Source organism: Fundulus heteroclitus, chromosome 1, assembly GCF_011125445.2.
Source record: "Fundulus heteroclitus isolate FHET01 chromosome 1, MU-UCD_Fhet_4.1, whole genome shotgun sequence".
Taxonomy (NCBI): domain Eukaryota; kingdom Metazoa; phylum Chordata; class Actinopteri; order Cyprinodontiformes; family Fundulidae; genus Fundulus; species Fundulus heteroclitus.
The window spans coordinates 19,633,829-19,658,759 of NC_046361.1; the positions used below are offsets into that span (position 1 = coordinate 19,633,829).

The 24,931-nt window shown below is 40.5% G+C and overlaps 1 protein-coding gene across 3 annotated transcripts in view; it reads left to right on the forward strand.

Moving 5' to 3' along the window:
* The first annotated feature begins 384 nt into the window (after positions 1-384).
* Positions 385-24,931, forward strand: part of atf7a (activating transcription factor 7a) — a 28,528-nt gene continuing 3,981 nt past the window's right edge. Inside the window, exons 1-12 of one of the 3 annotated variants that reach the window (XM_021320512.2) lie at positions 404-445; positions 2,542-2,634; positions 9,793-9,864; positions 14,838-14,934; positions 17,456-17,568; positions 17,966-18,163; positions 18,348-18,496; positions 22,085-22,178; positions 22,273-22,392; positions 23,420-23,569; positions 24,383-24,571; positions 24,817-24,922. In XM_021320512.2, coding sequence (XP_021176187.1) covers positions 2,614-2,634; positions 9,793-9,864; positions 14,838-14,934; positions 17,456-17,568; positions 17,966-18,163; positions 18,348-18,496; positions 22,085-22,178; positions 22,273-22,392; positions 23,420-23,569; positions 24,383-24,571; positions 24,817-24,922 — 1,309 coding nt within the window. In that variant the 5' untranslated portion in view covers positions 404-445; positions 2,542-2,613. Of the gene's footprint in view, positions 446-2,541; positions 2,635-9,481; positions 9,865-14,837; positions 14,935-17,455; positions 17,569-17,965; positions 18,164-18,347; positions 18,497-22,084; positions 22,179-22,272; positions 22,393-23,419; positions 23,570-24,382; positions 24,572-24,816; positions 24,923-24,931 lie in introns of those variants that run through there. The other 2 variants (XM_012870652.3, XM_012870651.3) reach the window with 2 other exon arrangements.

The following is a 24,931-nucleotide window of genomic DNA, read 5'->3' on the forward strand; positions in this document are numbered from 1 at the left end:
CTCCAGGACATTTCAGGAAAGTGTTGGTAATGTTCCTGAAAGAATCCTATTAATTCGAGGAAAATACAGACTTTATTATGTATTGCTACACTGTATTCACTCTCTAGATGAAAACTAAACTGTTAATATTTGTTTGCTTGAGCAGCTGGGAATGGGGGAAAAAGATCAATATCTTATCATAAGCTAAAGTAAGATCAAAGATAATTGAAAGGGAAAAGATGACAAAAAATTGTAGTTTAGCCCAATATAATTTATTGTCTCTCTGTAGAAAGCGTGTTGAGGGAGAACCAAAAGTTGACCAGGGAGAAGCTGGAAATGGCACATTTCTGAATGTTACAAGTCGCGTGAATTCTCGCGATAACTCTCTGTCAAGGGGAGTGTCAAATTCCAAGAGAGAGGAGAGGAGAGGGGAATCAGAGAGAGAGAGTGAGAGTGGGGCGCAAGGGTAAGTTTGTAAACACTTTAAACTTATAAATTCATCCATGATATGTCGACTAGTCTAGCCTGTTACAGGTTTTCTCTCGGCCCGGGTCATTTCGGTGCTTGTTGTTGACATGTGTTCATGTTTGTCCAACTGTCAGGGGCTGTTAGTCGCAGCTTCAGCGTCTCATTCGGACCAACTGTCTCGCTGCTTTGCACTCAAGTGTCATTCCGCTAACCAACTAGTACCACTCGGAGGGGGGGGGGAGGTGGTATAGCCCTCATTTGGTGTGTTTTAAAATGTTTAGCTTGACTTTGGGTGGAGTTAATTTTTTTGTCGTTGCGTGTTTGTTGTCAGAACAGAAATTGTTAGCGCCGTTGTTATCACTCATTTTCAATGTGCGCTCGGCCTGTTGGTAGCGCTAGCCACAGCAGCAGCTAGCCATTAGGCTTCTTTTTTTTTTTTTTCTTTTTTTTTTTTTTTATGCGAGCGTACAAAAAAGTTGTTGCGGAGCTTTTAACCAATGAGACATGGCCCGTGGCGGTTATTGACAGGCCCCGAAATCAATGCGCGAGCGAGGCGCCTGTGACCGACGCGCAGGGAGCCAATCGCTGCGCAGGAGAGGCGGTCGGGTTACGGGAAAAGGCGGGGCTAACGCCGAGAGCCAAGAAGGTAATGGAGGCTAAAAGAGAGAGAGAGAGAGAAAGTTTTTCAAGAGAGTCAGCGCTGTCTGGAAGAGGGAACTGAAGATCGCGTGGGTCCTTGGAAATACTCTTTGACATTTTAAAACTTTTGCAAGCCTGGCTCTCGGCACAGAAAATACCGCATTATCTGTTGAACCCTAACTCTGAGCGTAATTTGCGTGTGGAAGAGGAACCCCCCCCCCCCCATTTAAAAAGAGCTGAACGTCTCAAGATGCAGAAACATCCACTGCATTGCAACTTGAACTGCCGAACGGCCGACGATCCGTGTCCCCACGCATGTCAACACCTCAGTCAGGAATGTAGGTCATGTTTTTGGCACAGTTGTACCTCATTCCATCACTTAGGAGAGGTGTTGCACTTAGAGGAGAGGGGAAAGGAAAAAAACACTCCAGTCTCTTCAAGCCAGCCTAGAAAAAACTTACTGACCCACTCTCAGAAAGTACACACGCTCCAAGTTGTGTGCAACATAAAAAAAATAATGTCCACGTCTGGGATAAAACGTTGAGTGCAGACCGTAAAGCAAACCTCTAATGTTTTTGTATACTTTATAAAAAAAAAAATGAGTTATAGATGTGACTTTTCACAAGAACGTAGTGAAATTTAATTGGCACGGCTTCCTCCGAACGTTCAATTTTAGAACCCCACCATGCCTTTTATTTTGTATTGTCCCGTGGGCTTGGCATGGATTTGGATTTTGTTAGTTATGAAGACACGGGGTTTAAGGTTACGTTTGTTCCATTTGCTAAATCTTGTGTTCCCATTGCTGACATAAATACACACTGGCTGCCGCGCACAGCCAACCACAATCTAGCTCTCTAGTGTCAGAAGCCCCCCAGACCTCATCAGAGATCTGATACAAATCCGCCACGCAGTACTTAAAATGCCTTGTAAAAGTATTTTTAACCGTTCTAACTGTCTCGCATTTTGTCACATTACGGCCATAAACTTAATTGTAACTTGTTGGGGTTTTCTGTTGTAGAACAGCAGCACCAAGCAGGGAATAGGCTGTGCAGTGGAAGGAAATTTGTGCGCCGTTTTCTAAAATGTTTGTGAAGTGTGGCGTACTACGCATGTGTTGAAGCTTCTAGTTTGTGGAACCACCTTTAGCTGATCTCTAGCTGCTTGGCGTGTATAGAGACATTTTTATCTATTCCTCTTTGTAAAACAGCTCCAGCTCTGTCAGACTGGATGGATGCCGTCTCTAAATGTGTCTTTTGCCAGAGATTCTCAATTGGGTTTAGGTCTGGACTTTGACTGGGCCATTCTAACTAATCAATATGCCTTGATCTAAACCGTTTCGATTTAGGTGTCACTCGATGTTTAGCCATTTTCCTGCTTAATTAAAGGTGGACCTCTGTCATAGTCTTAAGTGTTGTGCTGCCTCTTAACAGTTTTCCTTCAAAAATCGCCCTTTAGTTAACACCATCCATCTCCCAAGCCACGCTGACCAGCCTCCCCGTCCTTCCTGCAGAAAAGCATCCCCACAGCATGGTCCTGCCACCAACCAAGGTTCACTCTTTGTTTAAAGTGTTCAGTTTAGAACAGAAATATCCTTTTGTTTTCCCCACAATCGTGAAATTCAGGTTTGCCAGCAGCAAAGTGAAATGCAAATGGAGGCATGCAGACACACACAAGGGTTAAAAAAAAAAAAAAAGTTTACAGTAAGGGGAAATGTACATCATCCAAAACAAATACAGCAGGTTTTAAAAATGGCAAATTCAAAAAAGTAAAGAAATGTGCGACTGCTTAGGGTGATTTCAAATAATTTGTAAAAATGCGTATGTATATTTATGCATAAAGATACTAACAGACTATTGATGAGAGTAAAAAAAGCAGTGCAAAAACAGCAGGAATGGAAATGTTTGATGTGTATGTTAGTTTTCCAACCATAGACTGGAGCATGTAGGCTGAAATGTTACAACTTCCTGAATTTTGACCAGAACGCCTAATCCTACGTATGCCTTGCGGAAAATTCAAAATGCACCGTCTTATGGCTTTTTTGTAAATAGATTCTTTCTCGCCACGCTTCCATAAAGCGGGCGACTGTGGCTCGGTGCGTAGAGAGTCTTCTCACCGTTGTAAAGTTGTGGCGTTCCATGTTCCCATTGTCACTTGTGCATTTGCCCCTGGGCAAGGCACTTTACCCCAAGTTGCCTACCGATCTGTGTATCGGTCTATGAACGTGTTTGCGTCGGCAAGTTTGATTGGGTCAACGTGTCTATAGTGTAAAACACTTTGCGGTCAGTATGACTAGAAACAAAAAAATAGCTTTATAGATTGGGTGGATTTACCATTTTTACCAGAAGTGGTAAATCTGTGCAGCTCCTCCAGAGTTGTTGGGTTGCTTCTCTGATTCATGCTCTTCTTGTTTTAGGTGGTTGCAATGTGACAAAAAACGTGAAAAAGTTCCACAGGTAGGAATGTTTTTGCCAGACAGCGTGGCTTATTTCTCCTTTTCCTCCTTTTTTTTCTGTTTTTTTGTTTTTGTTTTATGGGGTCTCCCCTGTCCTCTGGCAATTTAAGCCTCAGAGTCCCACGTCATGGCTGCAGCGTGAGCTATTAATACAGTTTGTTTAGTCAGTTTCCTAGCAGGCTGCATCAAACACAGGCTGGCTGTGGCTGATTATAGCTGAGACTTGTTCCCCTACACCTGCTGAGTTGGAGAAACACAAAGTTATGGAAGGGGTGGGGGGGCGGGGGGGGGTCTCAGTGAGAAGGAGAGGAATTCGGGCCCTTCGAGTGCTTCCATGTCACCTTAGATGAAAGGAGGCAAAAACAGGTGGCCTTGATGTCAAGGCCTGTAATGAATATGGGTAGTGTGCATTGACAGAGCAGTAACTAGTAGTGATGGACTGTCCCTCTCTGCTCCGTCAACCCTTAGATTACTCCACGACTTTCCTCAAGTGAGACGCGTCGGTCCTAGACGCACATTTACCGCAGCTTTTATTGCGACATGCAGAGGAGTTAGGCAGAGCTACAAACATTGCTGCAGCTTTTGAAGCTCTCGCTTAACCAGAAAGTCACTTGTCGCAAATTGTGGCGTTATGCTGAAAAGTCTAAATTTTGGTCAAGGCAGCTCCCACAACAAATGGTATTTTTCCACTTCTGTCATCTGCAATTTGTGGAGAACTTTCCACAAAATCAAGTCCCGCGTTTTCTGCCGGTGCCAAGTTAGTGTCGAGCGCGTCTTTTAGTAAGATGTAAACTCTAAAAAATCTGTTCCCACTCCTGCCGCCAGATGTGTCTGCTTCTCCGCTCAGTCCACACCCTCCGTGTAACGAGCTGGATGGAGTATCTCGTTTGCAGACGAATCTCAGCACAAATAGACTCGGTAAATAGGAGGCAGTTTGCGAGGGGGCCCGTTGCCTCCGTTCATCATATGGGAGGTCCACCAGGAAACCAGTCTGTCACATTTGCAGCTTTTGCATGTTAATGTGATGCAGATCCCTCTTTTATTTTTTTAATTTTGCTTCTTGAGAAGACAAAAGGCCAGTTACACGTTCAGCGTCGTATTCCAGCACTTCAGTAATCATGTGTTGGCTCAAGGGCAGCTGTCCTCAGCAGCGCGAGCGACGGCGGGGGGAAGGAGGAGGAAAATGTTCTGACTTCAACACTGGGAAAACGTTCAGACATTTATGCCCGGCCAAAGTAATGAATAATCTGTCCCATGCTATAAGGTTTGGCAACACGCTTAACCCATATATTAGGCACAACAAGAGTTTATGTGGTCAGGACCTCAGTGATATCACAGTAACGAAATTCGATTCAGTATTCTTGCCGTCCTGCAGCTTGGATGCCTGCGTCTCTTTAAACTGATTAAAACAGACACACACAGAGAGAGAGGAGGCCATGTTTGACCAACATCATGGGAGTTTGAACTCAACGTTTACATTTTCCACGTCATAAAAGTTGTATAACTGCTATAAGCTTGTAGTCTATATATTCTGACTGTTTAAGTGTTTTAATACGTAAAAACATAGCTGATGCAGATTGGTGGCGGTTGCTTTGTCAGTGGGCCCGGATTGCATAATAGCTGCCAGACGTCACTTTGGGCCAGCTGAGAATGCTAAAACATTCATGTCCACCGCCGAGCCACATCCCGCCCTCCCCCTCTTCCCCACTGACTTAACTTTAACGTTTTTTTCCTTCTTTTTTTTTTTTTTTTTATACACTTAACTTTTCCACTTTCTCTCCACGAGGAGTCTTGTCCAGCTGTGCGGCGCGGCTCAGGGTGGAGCTGCTGATAGAAACAGCAGCAGCAGGCCGCGCTTGGGTTTAGTTTGCCGCTGCAAGAGGCGAAACCAAACAGGAGCGCGTGCATAGCAAACTCCGAAGGAGCAGGATGAAGGGATTATTTTGAGCTCTGTGGAAAGCTGCGGTGTTTCCTGTGGATTCAAGCGTCCAGCAAGTCTTTCCTTTGTCAAATTTTGCAGTGTGTAGAAAAAAAAAATGTAGACTGTGACTGTAGCACATCCTCAAATATGACCTTAAATTAGTTTAAACTAAAAAAAGAAGCCCTAAAATTAATAAATGGTGCTTTACACTGATATTAAAGAAGTAATTATCTTTCATTTGCATACATATATTTTGAAATGTTATATTTTATTCAATAATTTGATTGAATTGACTTCTGATAATCCAATCCAGACCAATTTTACAATAATGCCACTGTTACTTTTTTGTGTTTTAAGTTTCTTAGCAGCAGCTTTACACGTTTCTGAGATACCCTTCAGCAATTTTGCTATAGTGACAAAACACAATTTCAACAGAGCTGATATCTTGAGTGAATGTCAAAGTAGGAAATACAGTTTTAGATTTTATTAACAATGTAACCCAAAATCAGGAAGAAGATTATTTTAATCCAATGCATGTTTCTAACACATAAAAGAGAGAAATATGTGCTGCAAGTTCACTAATAGACCTGCTCGCTTTGAATTGAAATGACAATGAAGGTTTTAGAAGATTATACCTATCTATCCATCAAAGCGTTTATCCCTATGGGTGTTAAAATAATCAAGGACTCGATTATAATGGGTTCTTAAAAAATGTATTATTCAAAGATACTCATTTGGGTCAAACAAGATATTAACTCACCCATTCACATTTGCCCGAATTGTTGCACTTCTTCTGACCCAAACACTGTGAAAACAGACACTCCAGAGTTGATGCAGCTACTCAGCTCAACTAGGATCTGCTGATGGAAGTTTAAAGGTGCATAGCCACGTTATTTGACTTTTCTTATTTATTTATTTATTTATTTATTTTTTTATTTATAGGTCAGTAAGTCACTCTGGTTGCATACAAAGTTTTTATGAAACATTATTACATTCTGCTGGCATATCAGTTATTTTTGTCATTTTACGTTTTGTTTTTGCTCAATTTGTTAGTAAATAAAGCCGTTTGTGTTTATTTACAATAACAATTGAAGCACGCCACTACGCGTCCGCAGGAGGGGATAAACCAGGAAGCAGCTAATGGCTATTGACATCTCCCAATGAAGTAACAGAAACAACGGTCCAAAAAAAATAAAATAAAATAAATAAATAAAAATAATCTGATTCCAAGAGGGAAGCGACTGGAATAGCGCTGGGAAAACAATATGAACGTTGGTGTTCACTGAAGCGGAAGTTAAAGCTAAACGGCCGGGATGTGACTGCAGAGTTGAGTAACGAGAGTAAATGTTCTGATTTTGCTGCAATATTAGCAATATCAATGTTCTTCTTAGCCTCGACTGTCTGAAGTAAAAACATTAGAAATAGATCGATTGATTGTTTGGTTCTTACCTTGATGCTGTGTCCCTGTTTGCGTTTACGAACAGGAATCTCTTTCTGAGATTTTCAGATAAGAGGCTCTTGGAGTAGCAATTAGATTGGTTTATTTAATATTAACTGTTGGTCTTTGATCACGCCAAGCGGTCGTTTTACAGCGAGGCATTTCCGAGGGTCAGGCTTGGTTCGGCATTATTATCAAAAGTGATTTTTATAAATTTTTTTCTTTATTATTATGCTTTCTGATAGATCTGCGGTACTGCCGGTAGATGGCGCCACATCTGTTTATATCTGATCATCGCTCCCATTGTTGGTGTTATTTTTAAGCTCAAAAAGGAATATCAATACACTCAGGATGGAGGCTTGGTGTATATCACTTTTATCATGATCAAATGGTTTTCGGTCTTTTTTATAGGCATATAACGTGGCTATGCACCTTTTAAATTCTGCTAACATATCCAGTAAAGCCAAAAAACATATGTAAGCCTTTTATTGACCAAACAAACACAAAATCCTTGTTCAGAGGAACTTTCCTTATAAGGCAGATGGACAAAAAAAAATGAGATGCAAACAATGCGACAAGCTAACGACATGCTAACACTACATCCTAGTACTTCATGCTAACGCTACTAGCTAACGCTTCGGCCCTGATGTTTAAAGGCATCTTAGAAAGGTCTGTAAAGCTCCTGCATCTGCAGCAGTGAGAAATAAATGTCCCAGACGACATAAGCTGACCCTGTTTTAAATATTAACTACACAGACACTGACATCCCGATGACGGAGTTTTGTCGGTCTGTCCGTCTCCCTGTTGAGATTTTCTCCCCGGGTGTGCGGTTTCTGCATCATGCTACGCTTTTTTCTGCTGCAGCAAACACAGAAAAATGTAAATCGACCAACGGCTCAGTTGGCTAATAAATAGTGAGGCTAAAAAACAAACCAGTGAACCCCTCCATTACTTCTCCATTTAGTTGTTAAAGGCCTTGGAGGCTAATGTGGCTAATAATAACACAAGTTATGGTGAAGCCAGACTGAAGCTGACAAATGGAGCAGAAAAAAAGTAGGAACTTGTTGCAATGTACCCTGCTTCTTTTGTTGATCAGTGAGGAAAATAAAATGACCAGAAATACAGAAATCATACAGGGCTGCTATATATATCTGCATGGACCAGAACCCTGTTTGTACTGCAAAACCTTGTTTTGTTTTCACCAGATCCATGTTTGTTTTACAGCCTATTTATTTTAGTTGTGAATGATCCTTTTATTTGTGACATTTATTTTTATGATCAGGAAATAACTGCATGACGGAATCAAAGGTACATTTCCATAAAGGATATTAACAATAATACTATTAGTGTTATGTTGTCGGCTGTTTTGTCAAACAAGGAAGTGACACTTAAAGGATGTAGTTCTCTAAACAAGGGCTGAATTGTCCCCTTGCTTGTTGGTGTTTCCCTAATTATTAAGGTTAAAGTTAAGTTTGTTATAGTGTATGGAATTATCTTTTTGCTCTTTAGAAATAGATATTTGGCTTCAGAAAAGATGTCGCTGCAGTATTGAAAATGGTGTCAAGTATTCTTCTCAGTATTGGTATTGAGTTTAAAATTTTAGTACCATGACAATCCTAGCCTTCCAGATTTTCTTTCTCATTTTCTGTTTATAAAATATTTTTCTCAGAACAAAAACAACACAAAAGTATATTTTTCCATCATGTGTTTTTTATGTGCATTTTAAAGTATGTTATTAGAAAAGGTTGATGGAAATGGTAATAATTTGTGCTCGCTTGAGGTGTGTTTTTTTTTTTTTTTCGTGTGGCTTTTCCAAAAAAGAGGTGATGTGCAAAACAGAAGGAAACACAGTTGCCGAATACGTTGTGACGTAGCAAACATTTACCTCACATGACTGATCAGCTGTTCCCGCTGCCGGCATCTTTCTGGATATTCCTAAAACGCGCTGAGATATGGCATCGCCTGGTTGACGTAACAGAGACATGAGTTGCCCAATAGCAACACATTCCTGGCAGCCTCTCTCATTTTTCTGCTAGATGTGTGGTCCATGGTAATGTTCAAATGCTACTTCCAGTTTATCACAGCCATCCCTGACACCAACATCTGACAAAAAAAAATTATGCTTTAAATTGTCTGGTTAATTTGCTCCAAATAGGTGGAAACATGCCTAATGTGCATTCTTTTTTTTTTTGCAACATTTTAAAAGTTTGTTCACATTTTGTATTGCAATGGGATGGAAGCATGGCTAAAGTGATATTTTTCATAATAATAATAATAATAATAATACTTGTTAGTAGTAGTAGTCTCATGCCACTTGAATATGTAAAAAAACCAACTATATAATCTGAAAGCTTTTCCGTCAATGTCTTCGGAGAGAACATATAGAATCAGGTCCAATTTAATCCATGAGAGTGTGTGTATTTATTTATTTTTATTTAAATATTTTTGCTGTAAATTTACAAGGTGGTCTCTTTAAAAAAGTAACAGAAAATGTAAATGTAGTTCTCCACAAGCGGAGGAAAGGTTAGAAGGTGCTGGAGAGGTAAGCGGAGGGAGTGGCCACGACAGAACAAGGGATTGGAAGTGAACTTAAGTGAGATTTAGTAAAAGGTAGTAAGGGAGGGAGCTGTGGCTGTGGCTCCTCACTGTCAGCAGCTCCTCATTGGCCAGCCAGAAGCCCCTCTGCGTGAAGGAAATATCACCAGGGAAACTTCTCCTCACTGCCTCTGTGCGTGTTTTCCTCCGTGCCAGGGTTATTTTTAAATAGCGTTTGGCTTCCTGCTCAGACTGAAGTCTACAAGCCGCAGCATCCCCGTTTTGTTGTTTTCGGGATTTGCCAGTTCGGAGATCCAGAAAAAGCTCGCTGCAATGTTCTCTTCTTCTGCTCTCCCACAGTTTCACTGCAAGCTCTTTGCAAAAATGGGGGACGACCGACCTTTTGTGTGCAACGCTCCCGGCTGTGGACAGGTAAGACCTTTTCGTACCTCCCTTTTTTTATTTGCGTGTCCGAGGAAAGTCTCTCTCTGCCCTTCTGTGCTACTCCGTATGTAATCGTAGCTGTTTACGGTCGAAATTGTTTTACTCGTTTTTAGAATTTAAAGCTGAAACCGATGGATGCTTTGGAAAAGACCCTGCCTTTGATTGGAGTTTGGCGCTTTTCCCCTACAGTCTCTTCTCTTTGCCAACATAAGCAAACAGCCTGTGATTTATGTAACGCTTTTAATGAGCAACACGTTAGTAACAATCTACCTTGCACGCTCTTGTGGGACGACGCCGTCTCCTTCGGCGGTGACTCACTAAAAGCTCCAGTGAGCAATCAGAGCGCCGTTATTGTTTCAGCCTGTCACCGCTGAGCGCCTGCAGACACCGTTTTGAGCCGAGGCAGTGACTCAGCTGACTGACTGTAGTAGTAGACTCACATGCAGCTTACGTGGTGCACGACTGGGTCTCGGCTTTATTTCAAAAAAAGGGAAGATAAAGGAGTCATAATTGTTCAAGACAGGAAACATCATGTCTGATCAAGGGTGTGTTTAGCTGTCTGATGTTCTCTCTTGGGGGTGATATTCTCAGACCCTTCAATTAATAATCTCCTCTGGTGTCTATGACAGCTTTAACTTGTATATATGCGTCTTTCCTTCTTTGATTTGTAGTAATCTGTAGTTTATGGGGATGTGGTGAGAACATAAGCCATAAAAACAACCAAACATACATTTTTGATAAATAAGTCATCTGTTTGTCTTGGGTTATTATGCATCATAGACAGGAGACTCTTGTTTTTTTTTTTTTTTCTTCCTCTGACAGATGTTGTAGCTGTAAATCAGTTGTTCATATTTATTTCATGCCATTATTAATTTAAAAAAACAGCAGCATGGAAGCTGTTCCAGTGAAATTAACGTGGATGACAGCGCAGGTCTGCAGATGTGGCTCTGCCAGCAGTTTCGTTTGCGTGCTAAACCAAACATGTCTGGAGTTGTATTGTGGTGTCAAACACAGAAGCACTTTTACGATATCACAACATCACCTCTGCCTGTGGAATGTAAGCAGGTCCAGCCTCAAAAACCTTTTTCTTTTGTAACTTTTCCAGAGTCAAAACTAAGTCTAGCCTCGCTTTCTGGCTGCAATAGTTTCACTAACTCTTAATTTATCAAGTTGTTATCCGATCCACTTTATCAGGATCTTTTAGAGTTTGCTCAGTGTAAGCATAGAGAAATTTATTTTATTTTATTTTTTTACTAATATTATATTTAGAGATGCTCCAGCACTTTTCCCCCCTGATATCAATCTGAGTCCAAGTGCAGTTACAAAGTCCTTACTTACTTACGATACTTTTACAATAGTGACGTGTATTGTGTTGTGATCCCAGTAAATACAAAAAGTAGTTTTTAAATGATTCCCTTCCATAAGGGGGAAAATCTGCACAAACCAGCATGGCCTAATGTGAATTAACCCTGATTAATCAGATGTTTTGGTCCCGTTCTGCGATCGACTCTGGTTATCACGATGCTAAAAAAAAAAACTCATGTCGATACTGCATAAACCTTTATTTAATGTATGGGGTCCTTTCTAGTAAAGATCTAACTGGTGTGGAAATGTTTTGGTAGTTTTAATTAGCCTAAAATCAGTAAGAAGAAGACAACACAGAAGCATTTTAGTAAATAAAACTGGTTAAAAGTGTAGCTTCCCTACATAGCAAAACAATATCAAACATGACACTTAATAAAAATGTTAATATTCTTTATTGATATATTGTCCTTGAATCCAGTTGTGCAATTAATCAGAAAACTGATTTGTTTGTTTTTTGTGTAATGTAAATGTGTCTGTTATGTAAAGAATATCTAGTTTGTTAATGTTTACATATTTTATTATTAACCACTAATTATTTTACTATAGAGCATAGGAGTAAAGTGGGAGGGCTGGGCTATACACGATTTTGTGCCCAATACAGCCGCTGCTGCTGTTACTGCTGCTGCTGCTGGATGTTTTCCTGCATCAGTCTGGGCCTCTAGAAAGATGAAGCTGTTTTCTTTGGGGAGACTCAGACAGACTTAGCAAGTTTTTTTTTTAATTTAGATTGACAAGGTTAGCTTATGTCATCCCAAATGCTCCTTCTTTGTTTCAGATACAGGAGTGTCAATTACCTTTTTCAATCCATCTTAAATATGTGAGAGTTGTTCTTGATGCTTTGCCAGGATTGTAGTGCCACTCCGCTTTGTGGCCCCCACTCTGTGGCGCTGTTAGCGTCAGGACTCATGGTATCATTTGGCTTCCTGTGTTAATCCACCTCATGGGCACAATTCCTTATTACAGGGTCACAAAAGCTCTTCTCCATTCGTACTTGGCATATCCCAGAGTTCAGGCCAGGGTTAGCAGTCTGACTTTAAGTACATGCTCACTTGGGTTATGCAGGAAGGCAATGACTGCTTTTTGTGTCTACTTTAGTTAGTATTGTCTGACATTAAAATTTATTGATAATCTGAAATATTAAAGTGGGACTTAAATAAAAGCACACAGTTGTTGTTCCAGTTAATGGTCCATGGACGAAACTTAAAGAAAAAGCCGTTCTCTCGCTTAACAAATCTAGCACTTTGCTGTGAACATCATGACATTCAGTGAGTAACTTTCCAGCTGTGCTCGAAACTCCGCACTTTGATCTGAGGAAAGATTGAAAAACACTTAGATTGTTGTAGAAAACACAGTTAGCAAAATGATAGAATGGAAATCAATTGCTCTTTTTTTTCCCCTACATATGTATTTAATTAGAAATTAGATTTTACACAACGTTTAGGCCTTAAGGGCTTTCACAAGATTACCAGTGAGGAATCTTTACTGATCCAGGTTCAGATAAGGCAGTATTTATCCCACACTCAGAACACTGACTTATACCTTTTGGCAGCATATCCTTTTATAAAACAGGTTTCCTCTAAGAAGTCTTGAACCCTTTAATAAGATTATATGATCACAAGAAAAATGTTTAAACATATATACGTTTGTTTTGTTTTTTAAAGATTTGTCATTCCTCGTTTTTTGTTTCTCAATACTATTTTCTATGTTTTAATGATTTTCGGAGTTATTGAGATTAATGTGAAACCTACATGAACAGAAGCGTTGTGAACAACTTTCAGACAGACGAAGTAGCTTTTGTCGGAACAAGTAAACAATGAATTTGGAATAAAGACTTGAAGTAGTACATAGTTACTGGCCCACAGTACAATTTATTTAGGTGTTTAATGCAAAAACTCATTAGAATTTTGACACACATCCAGAAAGCAGAATAAAAATTTTAGACCAATATTCTTGACGGAAGATTTAGCAAGTAAGCCTAATGGACCAAGGGTTTCCATTGCCAACGATCTGTGCACAGACAATGATTTCAGTTCTCTTTTGAAGAGAATTCAACCCTTAAAGGAATAAAAGAACAGGTGCAATATATGGAGCCATAGGTTCTAGCAGTGATAATGAATGTCCTCAAATGTGCTAAAGTGGAAGCAGATATACGAGAAACAACAAGAGGCCCAAAACGGAGCCTTGTGGCACACGAAAACAGAATAAGACCCAAACTTAGAAGCAGCCACTGAAAAGAATCGCTTGGACTGAGATGAGGAGCACAATTTCCTGGCCAGTATCTCAGTCTAAAGGACACGATGAGATGATCAGTGGAATCAAAAGCTGAGGTCTGGTCCAGCAACAGTGAAATGGTGCTTTTTCCTTAATCCCTTACTTTCAGAATGATCCCCACAAAAACCAGATGTTCCACATCGAGCCATTTGTTTTTTAAAGTCTAAATGTTTTACGAACTTTTAGAACCATTACTGTGATTTTTATGTGTATATTTTCTTTTTTTTTTGTGTGTACATAACACGATTAACGGTAAATTATCTTAATGTCCAAATGCTGATTTACTGTCAACAGTTGCCTACCAGGAAAATCTGAATCTGCCCGTTATAGAACAGGGATGATTGACTTCTGGCTTCAAACAATGTTTTCCTCTTGCCAAGTTAGCCTCAACAACAACAACAACACCAGACCCCCCCACCCCTCCCCACCCATATTGGTGCCTAGTATTTATTGCATCAGGAAGGTAATCCAAGTTGCCATCATTTCAAGCAGGGGGATTATATGGAGAGATAGTTTCTCCATCAAGATCTAGTTGTCTCGTTCAGAGGAAAGAGGCTGATGAGACGTGTATCAGCGGTGCTTTTCGGTCGGGGCTATAAATAAGGCTCCTGACACTAGACTGTTTCCACTGCGTTCTCCTGATTGAAGTCGCAACTGTAACACGGCGCCCTAAAATAGGCCGCGGTGAATAGTGAATAGGCCGGTGCCGGAGCCAAGATTATTCCTCCTACGTCTCGGAGTGAATCACGTTGGCACTTTTCAACAGAAGATGTTCCGTGTCTCAGATGACACTGTCCGTCCCTTCGTCTATATGTCTGAGTCGTGTCTGCACCAGGGTTCCTGTAGCTCCTACTGCGACACCTGATCGGAGGTAATACAATATGAAGGCGCAACCACAGTTTACGTTATGCCTGTGCTTTACACGCTAAGAAGAGTGACATCAGTGACTTGAACCATTCCCTCCCTAAATTTTTATGCCATTAAATTCAATTCAGTATTTTGAGTCCTCATCCAAGCTGATCTTTTTTCTGATATCTTTTTCTGGGTTGTTTTAGTTTATGTGAGGTAATGTGAGCCCCCGTCCTCTGGCTGTAATGGGACATATACAGGCAAGAAACTGTATATCACAGATCCAGTGTTCTTTGTGGGCTTTCTCATAATTTTCCCTCAATTGGCTGCATGTGGTGTGCTACATCTGTGTGTGGTTATTGCAATTTGATATCTGGATTGCAGTAATATGGGCTCCCTCCTTAGGTCACAGTTACAATTATCTGTTGGCTAATTAATGTAATATTCTCATGTTTCCTCTTCTTCGCTTGCTCCAGAGGTTTACCAACGAGGACCACTTGGCTGTACACAAACACAAGCATGAGATGACGCTGAAGTTTGGACCAGCCAGGACTGACTCTGTTATAATCGCAGGTATTATTTATTTTTATATATACAGTATCCTGCAGTGTTATACCGACACTACCCATTTCTTAAATTTTAGATTCCAGACCTTTTTTTTTATCATTTGAGGAGGACTTGAGCAAAATATATTCTAGTCCCCTGATTCTGGACAATAATTTCATGGTTTGTTGTTATTTTGTGATATCTTGTGATATGCCATAAGATTTAGTCATCCTGCGATTACAATGCTCTCTACTTGGTGATCTTTGCAAAGCCAAAGACTGTGTGATTGAGATTATTTTTCCTGCTTGACATTTCCACTGATGGTTCTATAATCAGTCATTGTTGTTTACATTTCAAAATATAGTTGAATGTAACTATGATGAGTTGTGTTTTGAATTTTAGAGCAATATTTTTGTGAGGCTTAGACTGTATTGAGGGATAGATTTTTGGCCAAAAGTCTGTATTGTATCGTTTGATATTTTCTATTATTAGTTTAACCATCTTTATAAGAAATGCAGCAAACTGTTATGATTTAAATTTTAAGTCCATATTATCTGTTCCCACTAACCTGCATATCATTTCAACCTAAAAAGGCTCCTAAACTTAATGATTTAATTGGAGTGCTGTCTCCACTAGGACACACATCTGTCACTGTAATGTCACTGTCTGCAATATTATATACTGTAGAGTTCTGGGCTTGCCATAAATATTAGCTAATCCCTGAAATAGCACGCTTATCTCTATCTGGCTTCTTTGATTGCGCTAAACCCAAAGGTTTTGTTGAGGATTTGTTAATGTATTACAAGTCATATTGTAATCATGACATTTATTGCCACATATCTCATCCACTCGGGTAATGCACTGTGTCCCACATCCATCAGGGAAACAATTCAGGAACATTAAGGTACCACCATGCAAGTTTTGACCCAAGCATTAGCTTAAATTGAGATGTATAATAAATTATTTATCAGGCCAATACACAGCACTTGGCACATATTGTTGATCTGTGCAGGCTGCCATTCTCAAAAACCCACCTATGTAACGTGATGGGGACGGATCCGTCACTGAATGGGTCATTAACCATTCTAGGTCAACAAAACGGACATGACACTTACATGATCAGACATACTTTTGGTTCTCTGATGTAGGATTTAATCTAGAGGGGTGAATGTAGCCTTGTCTTAACGAGGAACTCCAATACGTCTCAATACGCCGGTCTAAAGCGATCTCTAAAACATGGAGGGAGACTGTTTCACTTTGCGACAGTGCAGTGTTGCCAGTGGCCTTCAAGGGCGCTAAACTTGGAGGTTACAGGTCTAACGCCCCTAGCGGCTAAACATTACACGATGCTGCTTGAAATCAAAAACTGACAGACTTAAAATCAGCTTCTTTCCCAAATTTGTAAGGGCTATCGCCCCTTGCTGAGAATAAACCGTCAGCCCAGTTCATTGTCTTAGATGTTACAAGCACACTACTGGTTTCACAGGTTCTTCATCTACTGAGAATGATGTACACTGTCTCTTGCCTGCAAATGTGTATTCGCACATTTCAATTTCTCAGCGACTTTCTGTTTAGACATTCATGCAAATTGTACAGTTCTGCGACTAAATTTATTGCACAGTATTGACTCGACCTTTTGACTCAAACGAGTCCATCAGCTGCTAAGGACTATTTGCACATTTTAAGACCTTCAGGGAGTGTTGTTGGCCACTGCAATCAACTGATTCAAAAGCTTTGAAAAATGATGTCTTGCTTTGTCTGTATGTTATATGTAATTATATAAATTCTGAGCCGGTGTCGGCCTCCATCAAAAACTTTACTTTGGTAACACATGAGTCTTGATTTACCAATGTAATCTCAGATCACGTGTCTTCCTGGTATCGTGCAGCCCTAGTCTTTACATAATAGACAATTTGGCAAAGACTTTTTTTTTATTAGACTCTCCCCTTTAATAAAGATCAGCATCCCCCATTTCTTTTAATGAATCTACATTTAAAACTACTTTTGAACCAACAAGGTATTTCAACAATAGCACTTAGGTTAGAATTTTTCCCATCCTGGCAATGTAAAGCGCTTGGAGTGATCAGTAGGACTACATTAAATTTGCTATATAAATTCATCCTTTTACAAGTTAAGTCTCACATCAAACAGTGGTATTTAGGTCATCCATCCAGCCATTATCTATGCACGCTTATGCCTCATGGGGTCGCGATATGCAGTGAAATAAAATTTTAAGTGTCTTGGTTAAAACAGTACGATGTTTGATGCACTTTATGTGCCTGGATGAGTCATAGATCAAAATAAAACGGGCTTAAAAACATTCCTCAAGATGTTTAAATGCTGAAGTGGAAATTGCAAACAAGGAACTATTGTTGAGATCACTGAAAATGGTCAGAAAATTTCCAAACAAATAAAGAAATTACTATTTATGCCAGGCTTTTGCACAAACCCAACCAAAAAACACATTTTTTTTTGTTTTGGTTTTTGCTATTGCAAAAGTGTGAAATTGTTTTAATCATCATTTCCTTTTTGGTCATCCTTTTTCCAGATCAAACGCCTACCCCCACACGTTTTCTCAAGAACTGCGAGGAAGTCGGTCTGTTTAACGAACTTGCCAGCTCTTTCGAACAAGACGACGATGACAAGAAGGCCAAGAACCATGTAAGAAAATGTTGGGAGGGTAATGATGTCCATTGTGTTTATGTTCATCTCTGCATGTATTGCTATGTTCAAACGCAAGGACAATGTCCTACAGACTCCAGTGTAGTGGACAAAAAAAAAACTCTTAACTTCCCTTTTTTCAGCTCAACTGCTGATTTGATCAAAAACTACAGCTTGAAATTCCTGTGTTGCAGAGTTTTATGCATCATTAGGATTTCAGTTATTGCAGAAGTTTGCTACTAGACTTTTAAGCAGATGCGTTAATCGTACATTCAACTAAAAATGGTGTTTCATGAACCTAACCGTGACTAGCAGATTTGTATAATAAGTACCAACTTCCCTTTTTTAATACTGTTTTTTTTTTCTTTTTTTAATTTTTTTATTTGACACTTCACAGCTTCCTGCAGCCAACTCTGTGGCTTTGGACATGAGCCTGCAGACGCCATCAGACGTGAAGGTGAAAAAGGAGGCACCTGTAGAGGTTGACTCCTCACCTCCATGCAGCCCCGAGTCGATATCTGGGACGTCGGACAGCAACCAGGAGCCAGTGGTCAGAGGAAAGGTAGATGAGAGGAGAAGTCTACAGAGAACATGGGTGTGGAGAAAAAAAAACTTGCCTCATTTATCGCTGTTGCTTTAGCTTTACAACATTTAGTTGTAAAGATATACATTTTATTTTGTTTCTTTTCTAAAAATGTAATTGACAATGAAATAAATCATGTTAGTTTTTGGAAATATTTCAACTAACTGTTTTATGTGCTGCATTGCCTATCTCTTAGGACTCGCCTCCTAGGAGTTCAGCCCCCACTCCAACTATTGTCCGCCCAGGTTCTCTTCCACTACACTTGGGCTTTGATGCTCTTCACCCCACCATGCCATCCCCCACTTCTGTCATCACACAAGCGCCACCTTCAAATCGCACTTTGGGGTGAGTGAAATTCAGCGACCATGTGCTGACCATGTGCTGCACATGCTAGAAGGTGCTGTAGCGGACGATCTGTCATTAGCTTGATGGGTCAATCCTAAAGTTACACAAACACCATTAAATCGACATTGTTCCCTATAAATGATGTAATAATGCTCATAGAACTAACAAATGATGGCGGGACTAACATTATGTTTAAAACTAACCGTAGTTACGTTTGCTCGAGGTGGTAATACGCTATTAGAGGGCTAACTAGCGGCTAATGCTAGCGGCAATTCGGCACTCCCTTAAAAAGACTTTTAAGCCATATTTTGTGGTAATGAGCAGACCAGTAATGACCATTAACATTCCATCAGTGTATAAAACCTTATGGAAATAAAGTTTGTTATAACTGTAAACATATCAGCATGGCATGGTTTCAAAGGACGCTAACAGGTAACTTAGCTCGATCTGTCAGCTTGGTCAAGCATTTAAACAAAACAGTAAAAACACATTAAATTAATTACTCCAAGGTAAAGCTGGTTGTTTGAGCAGGGAGCAAGTGGCAGGCTCAAAGGGGGAAACTCCTCGCCAATCTCTGACTGGTATGCGCTTTACACGGGTTTCCTACGGTCTGCGTTTGGCCTGTGAAAGGGGATCTCTGCACGGCTTGAAGGGGCGATTTTCAGATGAGCTTTTCTCCTGCAAAACCTGAGGAAAGGTTACAAGCAGAGTGCAGCAAGCTGTTTTAAGTTCATATGTTAGTTTTACAGAAAACTTTACATAACCTATCCGACACTGCAAATGTTTGTGGATGTCCAAACCCCATTCGGACCCAGGTGGCTGTCTCCCTGGTGCGAATCACTTGTCACGAGGGCTCATGGACAAAGAGAAAGATGTGTGGAAGAGAGTATGTATTTGTTGCGGTGCCACCTGCTGTGAGGGGCAGTTCCTTGGTGCCTGTAAAAGTGTTTCATGTGGCTTTCAGCTTACAGTCTGATTTATCCCTCATGGCTGAAAGCACAACATTCTGTTCAGAAACACTTTTTGTTGTCCTGGGTAAAATTGTCCTTCCATCCTGACAGTAGTCAATGCATTTTGTATTCAGAAAAGGCAGGTTAAAAAAATTTGATCTCTGTAAAAGTTGCAGGCCTGTAAAAACTAAACTGACCAATCCTGTCATTCCGTCCAAATGAAAAGAACCAATCAGATGCCTTCATTTCTCGTCCTGCTCATGCCCCCCTCTGTCCCTCAAGTTCTGCGGGAATCACCTTATCTACTGATCATTGTGACGCTCTCGCGTAACACCAGTGTGCGTGCACACGGCCATGAGCACTTCTAGTGTTTATGTATTCGGTTAGCTTAGGCGTTCATTGTAGCTCCACTGCTCTCACAGTGTAGTTTAAAAATGGCTGAGAGTCACAAGACGTAAACCCCGTACAACGTTACGAGAAGAAGAGGAAGGCCTCTGGCTATAATGGGGCATATACAGGCAAGAAGACCAGAATGGATTTTGGAGAAGTTTTTCATGCGCTCCCCCTGAGGAGCAGAAGAGCAGTTATTAAGAAATGAATTAACAAATTATTACCATTGATTAATCAAATTGAATTTGTATTCTGATAAGAGGACTGGTTTATGCTGATCAATAATCTGATCGGCGTCCATCTAATCTTGTTCTGATTAACCCATAAACTTGCTGTGCATGCATGTGGAGGATGGGGCAGCAGTGCTGGGCAGCACAGTACTTTGATAATGATAATTTTCTCCCGCTCTCTCTCATCCGTAACATCATGAGTTGCTGAGCCTGTAGCTTAATTATAGAAAGCAATAACTCCTCAACTACTCCCAGAACCTGCTGTGGGTCCACTCCATGCGCTCATTACAGTCAGAAACGACACATCTCTGTGTTTGTTTTTTGTTTTTTTCCCCCCAAATGGGCAGAAGTACAATTGTTTTAGGGAAATTCAACAACTCTGCGAATGTCAGAGTTTCTACTTTGAATAAAGCTTGATGCTAGTAAACACATAATGATGGGCTTATTTGGATTTTGAGCCCATATAAACGGTGCATTTGGAATACTTCTCCTTTAATGCAAACACATTTCAATCTGATCAGGGAATTTTGCACATGTAAACAAAGCTACTGCCATTGACCAGCTGAGAAGCTAATAGCAGCATCAGGCGAGCTGTCATAGAGGCGAACGTTACGGCTCAAGTATGGTTGAACTCCGTGGTGTTGCCCAGGACTCCACTGACAGCGCACAAGCCAAACACTGTCAGTTTCCTCGCTTTGAAATGCAACATACGTCGGATATTGTAATGGCTTACCCTGCTGTTGAGCTCCCTTCACCCTCATCAATGACTCCATGTTGTTTCAGGTCCAGTATCATCACTGTGGTGCTCTCCTGCTGTGTCAGATCACTTTTGCAAAAAATTGCATCTTACTTATTTCTTTAGTTTTGTGAAGCGCGGAGTGCTCCCTATATTTTGAAGACTTGGCTCGAAGCTTTTTCTCTGTGTTGACATTTGTAGAATTCGCAAATTTTTCTTTGAAAATACCACTAACACGCATTAATTGCCTGACACAACGAATCAATAATGAAATTCATTGCCACCGCTTTTAATTATCGATTTTATTGATTCGTTGTTGCAACCCTAGATTTTATTAGAACAGTTTTATTACTCTTGATCATCATTCCAAGCGATTAGCTTGAAATTGTTTTTATAATTTAAGAAATATTGCTAAGTGTACATCAATGGCGTCTAGGTGTAAACTGGAAATTACTGTACATGTTTTTATTTAGATCCTCCCAACCAATCACAAATGCAGACCCCAGAACGCTGTCACCAAGCTCCGCCCCCTTAAGAGTTCAGAGAGCATGTGTTCGTTTTTCTTTTTTAAAGAACGTGCAGTTTTGGTAAAAAGTTGGCTGAAAAAAGGGTTGAGTTTGAATTCAGTGTTTGGGTGTTCTTTATGTAGAAATAAGTCACTAAGCATCAGCATAAAACCGCCAGGTCTGCACTTAAAATACATGTTCTGAATTTGTTGATAATTATCGATATCGATCACTATGATTTTTATTTTATCGATATGCTTTTTTTCTATATCGTCCAGCCCTGCTACCAGTTAATTTAACTCTTGCTTAGTTGTGGTTTTAAATGGGCCTAATTTAAAATACAAACTGATCTATAAATACCAGGAAGCTTTTTTTTTAGAGAACCCCTTATGAATTGGGTCCATCTTTGTTATAGTAAGTTTGTTGCAATTTGTAGGTGTTTATCCTTTTTAACAAGAGCTACAGAAAGATACTGAAATAACCCAGTTTGTGATTAATAAAAAAAAAAAGAGTAGGAAAAAAACTTGACGGCAGTGGATGGTCCGGCTAAAAGCTGATTTATCTTTCAGGTCTTCGATGTTTTCGATGTATATTGCTACAATGCAAACTTTTTTTTGATTTTATTTTTATTTTTGAAGTTCTGACTATTGTCCTTGTCCAGTTCTGTTAAAAAGTGTAAGAGCACCCAAAATATGGTTTTACTTCTGCTTATTAGAAGATGACAGTATTAAAATGTATGCAAACATCTCCTTTTTGTTCCTGTTGTCTGTTAACAGTTCACCAACTAGCCATTACCCGATGATGATGCTTCCCACTGGTCAGGCTGTACCTGTGCTCCCTGGTCCTGCACAGATACCCTCTGTCATTAACGTAAGGCAGACCAGCATTAAGCATCGTCTCCTCTTTAGAGAGAAGAAGTCTAGGTTTTAATTTATGTGCATTTATGCATCATGTCTGACTCCAGCTTGCTCGACCCATGTGTATGGTACCCAACATTCCTGGAATCCCTGGTCCTCCTCTGGGAGGCAGCAGCAGCGGCTCCAACTCCCCCTCCGGCTACAGCATCCACTCAGAGGCCAAGATGGTCAGCATTAAATTAGCTCCCTATTTTTATCTCTCTATCTGTTCTTCTTATCCGCATCCTTACCCTCTAGACTTTGTCTGCTCTTCCTTAGTTTGTACATCATATGACTTTTTGCTGCAGTAACTTGTTTATTTAACTCTTACATGCACCGCCACAATTTGTGCTAAAAATGTGGGGTTACATAGCTAAAAAGTGAAGACTGCTGCCTTGATTGTAGAGCATGGTGTGTCCTTAAAGCTTTGGTTGTTTTGTTTGTACCAACAAGATGATTGTTGCAGGATTATTGTACATGTAAATAGCTGTTGTAGCTTCATAACAGGGCGTGTACATTGTTGGCTAGGTTTGCCTGCTGGATAATAAGGAATCACAGTGCAACGTCGTACTTATTGAATATCATCATCTGAAACTTTTTCCAGGCCTTAGGAACCAAACCCCACTAAGATAAATCACCGTGTCACATGAGTGTGCTGCAGAAAACAAACCTTTTTATATCCACTTCTCAGGGAATTCATGCCATCGTCCTATAAATAAACTTTTATCACACAAATCTACTTGTATATCATCAGGAACAATAACTTGCTTCAAACTATGCTGTTCTGTTGAGTTCTTTTTGAAGAAACCCTTCAAATACTATCAAAGGATTATTTTATGTTTTTTATTTTATTTTTTTGCTAACAAATGCCCGCTGACAATAAACAGCCCGGGATTTCCCATGCAGCAACAAAATAAGTTTTTAAAATGTGCACACAAAAAAAAACCTCTATTACTTCTCCTTTGAGTCCATTTTGGGTTAAAGCTGAACCACAGTGACAATTTTAATGGCATATTGCAATTTCATTTTTTTCCATCTAATTTGTTTGCATATTCGGCTGTAATCAAATGAGTACATGCTACAACAGTAGTAGTATTGCTTTAAAGCCTCCATGTTTTAAGCATTTTCACCACATTAAGGCCACTTTTGCTCATGTGAGTTCAACTTCCTGTACTGTTTTACTGATATCTCTCATTAACCGTTTTTTGCCTTTAGCGTCTGAAAGCAGCGCTGTCGCAGCAGAGCCCATCGGGCCAGAATTTGGGAGCCATGGTTATGGGCAGCAGCCCAATGGTACCTCAGAGGGCAGAGCAGAGCCAGCTGCTTGTCCAGCACCCAGACGCTCCATCGCCTGCACAACCTCAGGTATTTTCTTTTCTCTTCATAGTAGGTACACCTGGTCTGGCGTTTTGTTAACTGTGACATCATCCAGAGAAGACGGCTCACCCGCTATTACTATCTAATGTAGAACAGATTACTAGATCAATGTGTGCTTCTGTGCTTTTTTGTTTCTCTTGTTGTGTCTCTGTTCTGTCTTCTGAAACCCTCAGTCGGTCGAGGCAGATGACCGTTCATACTGAGCCCGGTTCTGCCGGAGGTTTTTCCTTCCCACTAATGGGTGGTTTTTCTTCCCACTGTCGCTTCATGCTTGCTCAGTATGAAGGATTGCAGCAAAGCCATGGACAATGCAGATGACTCTTCCTGTGGCTCTACGCTTCCCCAGGAGTGAATGCTGCTTGTCGGGACTTTGATGCAATCAACTGGTTTCCTTATATAGGACATTTTTGACCAATCTGTATAATCTGACCCAATCTGTATAATATGATTGAACTTGACTTTGTAAAGTGCCTTGAGATGACATGTTTCATGATTTGGCGCTATATAAATAAAATTGAATTGAATTGAAATTTTATGTCCGCTCCTGACTGCCCTGCTCTTCTCTTTAGGCTTAAAAGGTAAATAAAGAAACATGCAAGTAATATTTATGTTGTTTGATGAAGGCCGAATAATCTTTTGAAGGTAGAAAAACTCGTAATCATGTGCTTAAAAAAACAGTGTGTTGATTTTTAAAATGCTGAAACAGTGAGTCAGACTTCCCCTTTCTTTCTCGTCTTTCTTCCGTTCCCCTCGCCGGTCCGTTTGTTTCCTCTTGACCCCTCGCTCTTCTTCCTCCCTCAGGTATCTCCAGCACAGCCTACAGGTGGGCGTCGACGGCGGACGACAGACGATGACCCAGATGAGCGAAGGCAGCGCTTCCTGGAGAGGAATAGGGCGGCGGCGTCGCGCTGCAGACAGAAACGCAAACTGTGGGTCAGTTCTCTGGAGAAGAAGGCCGAGGAGCTCAGCAGTCTCAACGTCTCGCTGTCGGTGAGTGGGCTCTGAGTGGGAGGAAGAGGGATGAAAGCTTGTCAGAAATGTCCGTTTACAGAAGTTAGTTGCCTGACTTAAGTCTTCAAGCAGGTAAATAATTAAAATCCCCTTCTTAGCAAAAATCTCCATATACATGTATGAATGCTTAGCTGTTCCAAAATATGGCTCTTAGTTATACGATATAATCTAAAAATCAGGTATTAATCAGTTCTATTTTCTTCTTTGCCCCCATTTAATTTCAGAATGAGGTTTCTCTGCTGCGAAACGAGGTGGCGCATTTGAAGCAGCTGCTTCTCGCCCACAAGGACTGCCCTGTAACCACCCTACAAAAGAAGACTGCCTACTTAGGTAAGGCCT